The sequence below is a fragment of the Lotus japonicus genome, chromosome 2 (genome assembly GCF_012489685.1).
Source record: "Lotus japonicus ecotype B-129 chromosome 2, LjGifu_v1.2".
Classification (NCBI taxonomy): domain Eukaryota; kingdom Viridiplantae; phylum Streptophyta; class Magnoliopsida; order Fabales; family Fabaceae; genus Lotus; species Lotus japonicus.
Window position 1 is genome coordinate 41,627,783 of NC_080042.1, and position 8,138 is coordinate 41,635,920.

Consider the following 8,138-nt stretch of genomic DNA (forward strand, 5'->3'; position numbering starts at 1 on the left):
AAAAGTTTTGGGATGATGTTTACTTCCGCGAGATTTGTAAAGGTTAATCTTTCAAGAGTTTCGCAATAAAATGAATCTTTGTCATTAATGTTGGTTAATAATTGTACTACGAAAATTCTTTGCGAAAATTGGGTTAATTGGTTACTGTGTGACACTCGAGAAATCAGGGCGTTACAGTTGATGTGGTTGATGTTGGGATGGATCACATACTAAGTATGTGCTAAGTAGCTATATGCTGTGTTGATATTTGTGCATATACGTTATTGGATTGTATTGTGTGGAGCCTGTGTGGCATATTGTGGGGCCTGTGTGGTATATTGTGTGGAGCCTGTGTGGCATATTGTGGGGCCTGTGTAGCATATTGTGGGGCATGTGTGGCATATTGTGTGGAGCCTGTGTGACATATTGTGGGGCATGTGTGGCATATTGTGGGGCCTTCATGGCATATTAAGTGGCATTCAAGAGTTATCGTTCTCTGTCTGTCCCGTCTATCAGGGGCGTTATTAAGTGGCCTTCAGGAGTTATCTTTCTCCGTTTGTCCCGTCTCGCGAGACGCTTTTGATTGGACCTGTCTTGGTAGTAACACATTATTGTACTATAGGGCACTTATATTGGTTTTATTGATATCTGATTTGATGTTATATTGTTGAGGTTAGGCTAAAAAGCATTTTTGGCCCCTGATGTTTCAAGTTTGTGCAAATTCTGCCCCTATCTATTTTTGTCGATGTTTCTACCCCTCATGTTTTCAAACAGTGCACCGTCAGGAGGGGTAGACGGTGCACTGTTTGAAAACATGAGGGGTAGATGATGCACTGTTTGAAAACATGAGGGGTAGAAACATCGACAAAAATAGAGTAGGGGCAAAATTTGCACAAACTTCAAACATCAGGGGCCAAAAGTGCTTTTTAGCCTTGAGGTTATTGTTATCTGATTTAAATCTATGTTATTATGTTGCTGGTATCTGATTTAATTATATGTTGTTGATCTTGTTTATATCGGATTTAATTATGTGTTGTTAATCTTGTTTATATCTGATTTAATTATACGTTGTTGATTATGTTTATATCTGATTTAATTCCATGTTGATGATTTTGTTGATATCTATCTTGGATTATATTGTTCGCTTATCTATTGGAATGTTTTGACTTACCCAAAGTGGCAATGAGGTGGGTATGGTCCCACGCGATTGTCCCGTCCATTATGACGCTAAGTGGCGATGAGGTGGGTATGGCCCAACACGATTGTTCTGTCTTGCGAGACGTTATTGATTGACCCATATTGTTGGTTTTATTGATTGATCTATCTTGATCTATAATGTTGGTTTGGTTGATAAGTGATTTAACTCTATATTGTTGATTATGTTGATATATGATTTGATTTCATGTTGTTGAATATATGTTGTCATCTATATATCTTGAATTAAATTGGTAGCTTACTTACCATGGCATGTATTAGATTTGAATAACATGTTTTTCTCTTTTATATGCGGTAGTTGTATGGAGTTAACTCTTTCTGTTTGCTACTTGTGGTTTGGGCGCTTAACGCTATTATGCAATTGAGAATCTTCGATGGAGCTTAACCTTTGTGCGAGTGGAGATGAGGACTTGAAGAACTGTGTAAGACTCGAAGAATAGAGTCGGGTGAAGGGCTAGAGCCTTTAGTTAGAGAGTTTACCGTTATTGGTTTAAGCTTGCATAATGATTTTAGAAATTTATATTTGGGGTTTCGGGTACTCGCCTTATTCAAGGCTCGATGTAAATCTATTTGTAGCTCAGAGTATGCATGACATGTTTTGGAAACACTTTGAAAAGAAAAAATATATTAGCTTTTATGAAACCAATTTGGAAATCATTGCTTATTTACTTTAGCAGGTTACTATGGTGACCCTCGAAATTCGGGGCGTTACATTAAATGACAGAAAAACTAAAGTCACACAAGAGATTGTTTACTCAGTTCGGTGCAATATCACCTACGTCTAAAGGGTTTTCACCCGAGAAAGGTAATCCAGTTTATAGAGAAATTGTACACAAAAGGTCTCACAAGAACTGCCTCAGTTCAACTACCTTTTCTACCTATCTCTACCCATGTGACTTATTACTTAGGTCACCCCCTAAGTATGAGAACCCCCTCTCACTTTCTCACTCAAAGTCAATGCCACAGTGATTGAACTCTGACAAGAGTTATAAAGACAAATCTCAAGATCACACAGAACTCACAACAATTGAATAAAGCTGCTAAGAGAACACTCAATATGAACTCAATGAAACCCTAATACAATACTTTCACTCAGTGCATAGAAACTAGGTCTTGGGTCTTCATAAGTAATAGTCTTCTAGGCCTTGTCTTCGTTTGGCTTGAAAGAGCACAATGCCCACACACACGATCAGGAAGTTGTTTCAAAAACAAACACGTAACAAATCTGCACAGGATCTTCCAAGGCGTGAATAAAGATGTAGATTCAAACTTCCACAAATAACTCCAAATCAAACCCCTTTGAACCGGGTTTGATTACACTAGGAATATTCCTTGACGGAACACAGAAGCTTCCAACAAAACCCTAACTTGATTATCAAGTACTCAAAACAAAGCTTCACAAACAACTTAGCCAACTCACAGCAAAAACAAAGGGACAGATGTCACAGGCAAGATGTTACAACATCGGGTCTGACATGTTGGCATAAAATATACTTAGCTAAAATGCATACAATCATAACAAAGGAACAACAATCTCCCCCTTTGTCAAATTTTAGCTAATATAATCCACTCCCAAAAAGACTCCTCAGAATACTTGCAGCTTGAAACATTAGAGAAGAGTAAACCAGAATATATCAAGGTAGCTTACACACAAACACACTTTAACAAAGCTATTAGCAGTTAGCAGTAGCTAAGCACAAACCAATCCCAGAAACATACCACAGTGCAGTAACATAACCAGATCAGAGTTCAGCACAACACCACCATAGCAAACAACAAGATGTTGTTTGAACACACAACTTCACATAAGACTAAAGAAGCACACACATCAACAACTACTGCAACTTCTGCTACTTACTGCACAAACCAACAACTACACTACTCCCCCTTCTTAGCATAATTTGGCAAAGACTCAAAGAAGATCAATGAAGAGCTATCATAGTAAGTTAAAGTAGTCATCCAAAGTGCACAGAAATCATATCCAGACTTATTACAGACCATGAGAGTAAAATTTATAGAGCCAGCAGACTTCACCAAATACATCTAAAAAGAAAACAAACTAAAGAGATGCACTAGCAATGGCAGAACTGGTGGAATCAGTTACATCTTCCTTTTCTTCTCCATTAGACTCTTCTTCTTCTTTATCAGACTCACCATCATCTTCACCAGCAGTTTCATTGTGATCTTACTCTTCTGCAACTACAGCATTTTCATCCTCTGCATTCTCAACTTCCTCTTCAACCTCTTCTTCGTCATCAAAATATCCACATTAAGTTTCCTCACCTTGCAGGCCTGGATAGTCTCTTGCAGAGTCTTGGAAACTTCCTGCAATTCAGCCACAATATCCTCCTTGCTTGAACCAAGTGCCTTAGTACCACTGGCATTGGCAGTTCCTCTAGCAGAAAACATGATGTCTCGAACATGTGGACCAGCAAACGGTCGAAAATCAAATTTCAGAGGTTGAGGCTTCTTACCTAAAGGCTCATCAGCCCACAGAATGGTGGGATGTTGTTGCAAGATAAGTCCAGAAAGAAGACAGGGAAACATAATAGGCAGCTTCACAGCAAAAGAGCCAGCGTGCTTGAGGGTCTGCTCAGAAACAAGATTACCAAAATCAAATTCTCCTCATGTGCCAATCAGGTAGAGCATTCTGGCCAGAGGTAGAGTCACTCCAGAGAGATGTTGAGTAGCCATCCAGTTTGCAGTGCCTATTTTGTAGAGCACATCATACTTAGCAGTAAGCTTTCCAGAGGGTAACAACCCATTCTTTGGCCACTTCTTGACCAACTTTCCAGTAAGGGTGTTAGCAACCCTATCCAAATCAGGCTCCTCCTCAGTCACAGCATCAGGGCTTCTGCCCAAATAAGTATTGATTACTGCATGAGAGAAATCAATTCCTTTTCCTCTCACAAACACATTCTATACTCAGCACTGTCCTCATTATCACAATTAGATGGAATGTTCACAATGAATTCCCTTACCAGTTGAATATAACACTTACCAATTCTAGCCACAGTCTTCATCAGGCCTGCCTGTTCAATGACAACCATGATTTCAGTGTAGCTTAAGGCTTCTTCACTCAATTAATTATCTTTCTACAACAACCCTCCTCTGAAAGACAAATTTCCATCTCTGAGCAAACTCTGCAGAGTGGAAAGACACTGTCCATGGGTGCATCTGGAACATTCAAAGGAATTCTCTTTCCCTTGACTCTCTTCGTGGCAGTGGTGGAGATGTCTGGGACATCTTGCTTGACATCAGGGTCAGAGTCAGTTTCAGATACATGTTTCCTCTTCCTTCCAGTAGAGGCAGCAACCTTCTCCTCTTTCTTTTCTTTCTTTTTCTTCTTCTCAAGAACTGGGACCTGAGATGCTTTTGGAGTCTTGAGGTTCAGAACACCAGAGCCTTTTTTTTTCCTTTTCTTTTTATCTGCAACACTCTTGCTTGCAGAAGCAGTTTCCTTCTTGCTTGAAACTTTCTAGATCAGTTCTTCATCATCAGATTCCTCTTCTTCAGAGGCAATCAACATTGTTTTCTTACCCTTTTTGGATAAGGGTTCAGGAGATTTCACAGGGGTTATCTCAACAGAGGGAGTCTTCTCTCTTGAAGAGTCATGGCTTGCAACATCAGAATCATCGCCCTTCTCAGCATCAGACTCGTGATATTTCTCTTCAGATTTGGATTCAGAACCACGATCTTCCTGTGATTCAACATTTGGTGCAACATCCTGTGCAGTGGCAGCATCAGCAAGAGTTTCCAACACATCATTGACGGCTTGAGTTGCTTCATCATCAGGAACATCGATTTCTTGATCAACATCAACTTGGGGGTCAGGTATGGAATCTTCAGACATGTCTTGAACACTAGAAGCGTTCCATGTGCCCCTCTTGACAACATGCTTGATTCTCAGACTTCTTGTCCTCTTGGCTGGTCCAGAAGATTATGGAGAGGAACCTTTGGAAGAGGAGCGCGTAACCCTAGAGGGTGTGGAAGATGAAGTCTTCAATCCAAGAAATTTGACTCCATGAGAATTCTTGACAGGCTTGGGACCAGCAACATTCTTCTTTCCTGAATCTTGAGTCATGATTGTGAGGAACTTGAGACAAACACAAAAGTAACCGTTAGAGGTTAGAGAGCAAGATGAGCGAAAATAACTGAAATTTGTGGAATCAAGAAAGTTCAGTTCTGTGACTTCCTCAATCTCATCAAGGGCGGTTAAATAGAGAGAAAAGTAGTCGTTTCCCTTTACACGTGTCAATAACTGCTATAAGTCAATTATTACACAAATCCCTAATTTTCCTCTAAGTCTTTCAAACTTTGCCACATCTAAGGCTTTAATAAAAATATCTGCTAACTGTAGATCAGTTTCCACATGTTCAAGAGTGATGATTTTTTCTTCTACCAAATCTCTGATGAAGTGATGACAAATATCAATGTGCTTGGTACAGCTATGTTGAATGGGATTCTTTGAAATGTTGATGGCGCTCCGGTTGTCACAGTACAATGTCATAACATATTGTAAGACATTGTATTCCTTCAACATCTGCTTCATCTACAGTAACTGAGTGCAACCACTTTCAGCAGCTATGTACTTAGCCTCAGCAATAGATAAGGAAACACAGTTTTGTTTCTTGCTGAACCAAGAGATAAGGTTATTCCCCAAAAAGAAACATCCTCCTGAAGTGCTCTTCCTGTCATCTGCATTCCCTGCCCATTCTGCATCACAGTATCCCACAAGACTAGAATTTGTATAATGAGCATAGAAAATACCATAGTCACTCGTTCCACAAACATACTTGATAATCCTCTTCACTTGAACAAGATGGCTTTCCTTAGGAGCAGCTTGATTGCACACACTCCTACTGCAAAGGAAATGTCAGGTCTACTAGCAGTGAGGTACAGAAGACTACCTATCATACTCCTGTAAAGACTCTGATTAACATCAGGTCCACTGTCATCTTTTGTCAATTTTATGTGAGTAGCTGCTAGAGTTCTCTTATGAGTTGAACCTTCAAGACCAAACTTCTTCATAAAGACTTCCTCAAACTACATTTTTTGGTTAAAAACCGTCTTTGCCGTCGATGAAGCTCCGGACGCCATGCCCAAGTGTAACTTTGGAGCTGACGTGTACTTTTTTTAAAAAATAAAATAAAAAATAACATAATTAATTATTAATTAAACCCCCAAATCTTTCCTAATTTAATTTCTAAACCCTAAAACTAAAACTAACACTAACCTTCTTCTCCTAATAAAATCAAATCAAAACCCCTATTTCATCTCTTTCGATATTCATATTTCAATTCCAGAAAAAAAATGCCCAGTAAGTATCTTCTTCTTCTTCATCTTCTTTCACATTCCCCTCTTTCCCCTTCCCCCAAAATCACTAAAAGATGCAACTTTTTCCCTTCTCCCTCCTTCCCCACATTTCCCCTTTCCCCATATTTGAGCTCACCTAACCAAGAAACCTCATACCCAGACACTGGAAACCCAGAACAGAGCTTAGGTGTGATTTTCTTCACCCTATGGCCGCTCATTCTTACCTTAACTCCAATGGTCGTCCCTTTCCCTCTCATTGCTTCAGTTTCGTTCTCCATATGGGTAAAGTTATGATCTATGTCGCACAACACAAAGGGCAAAGACCATAACACCCAGAGGAAGGGGAAAGTAAAGTCACGCTCATGGACTCCTGCAAATCGGAAAACCTCAAAAACATAGAAGAACAATAGAGGAAGAGATCAAGAAGCCAAAATGAAGAGCCCCAATTCCTCTTAAACTTACCAAAATAGCTCTCAGGTGGTTCCTGGCAGTGAATCTCAATTTCCTCAACATCATAGCCTTGAACATCACCGGCGGTTGCGCTGTTGAGGCATCCCTCATCTCTCAGAGCTTCTCGGTGGCCAAGCCTAGAGTAAGCTTGTGGCAGCGGCGCTGGTACTTGAAGTCGTTGATGCAGCAGAGCATCTGTGCGACAGAGACGTAGAAGATGAGGTGGACGAGGGAGAGGAGCGTGATGGGGATCTAGCTGTGGAGGTACTGGAGGCGCTGCGACTGGGATTGGAAGAGGAGCACGAGGGTAAGGAAGATGAAGAATGAATGGAAGAGCTTGTGGAGTTCCTTCTTCTGCAGGTCGATTGCGCGCTTCTTCTCGATGGTTTTCTCGATCTGGAGCTGGATTAAGGTGTTCAAGGCTTGGAATGTTGTCTCCTTCGACACTGTGGGTTGATGTTGGTGGTAGTGGGTGTCGTATATCTGATTTTGTTCTTTGATTTTTCACAAAGCACATTGTTTGATGCAAAAACCCATTCTTCATGCAACATTGCTTCATATTTAAATTTTTTAATAACCATTCTTTTATTTAATGATTGCAAAGTTTTAGATCTAATTTTGTGCTTTGATTGTTAGATCGAGATTGATTTTTAATATTTTGGATTTTGGATGGAGAACATGAAGATGATGATGATGAACAAAATGAACATTCATATGTTTTTGAGTTTTTAATATTTTAAATTTATATTATGGGTTTTTTGTTCTTAATGGTGAAGATGATGAAGAACATATGAAGATTCTGGGTTTTGAATTCTGAAGGAGGAAGAGATGAAATGAGGGTTTTGATATGATTTTATTAGAAGTAGAAGTTAGGTTAGTGTTGGTGAAGATGATGAAGAACATATGAAGATTCTGGGTTTTGAATTCTGAAGGAGGAAGAGATGAAATGAGGGTTTTGATATGATTTTATTAGAAGTAGAAGTTAGGTTAGTGTTAGTTTTAGTTTTAGGGTTTAGAAATTAAATTAGAAAACATTTGGGGGGTTAATTAAAAATTAATTATGTTATTTTTTATTTTAGTTTTTTCAACTCTAAAGTGACACCTGGGCACGGCGGCCGGAGCTTCATCCATGACAAGGGAAGAAAAACATAGTTTGAGGGCGTCCTTAGGAAGATTTT

At 39.5% G+C, this 8,138-nt stretch overlaps 1 protein-coding gene and 1 pseudogene across 1 annotated transcript; both read right to left on the reverse strand.

The window, feature by feature from the left end:
• Nucleotides 1-3,393: 3,393 nt before the first annotated feature.
• On the reverse strand, nt 3,394-5,047 carry LOC130736439 (uncharacterized). The gene is made up of 5 exons (XM_057588275.1): nt 4,735-5,047; nt 4,337-4,623; nt 4,105-4,226; nt 3,865-4,048; nt 3,394-3,783 (listed from the first exon to the last, which is right to left on the reverse strand). Exons 1-5 carry the CDS (start codon nt 5,045-5,047, stop codon nt 3,394-3,396), a joined length of 1,296 nt encoding a protein of 431 aa, XP_057444258.1.
• A 1,850-nt stretch (nt 5,048-6,897) lies between these two features.
• Nucleotides 6,898-7,511, reverse strand: LOC130736440 (uncharacterized; annotated as a pseudogene).
• Nucleotides 7,512-8,138: the final 627 nt, after the last annotated feature.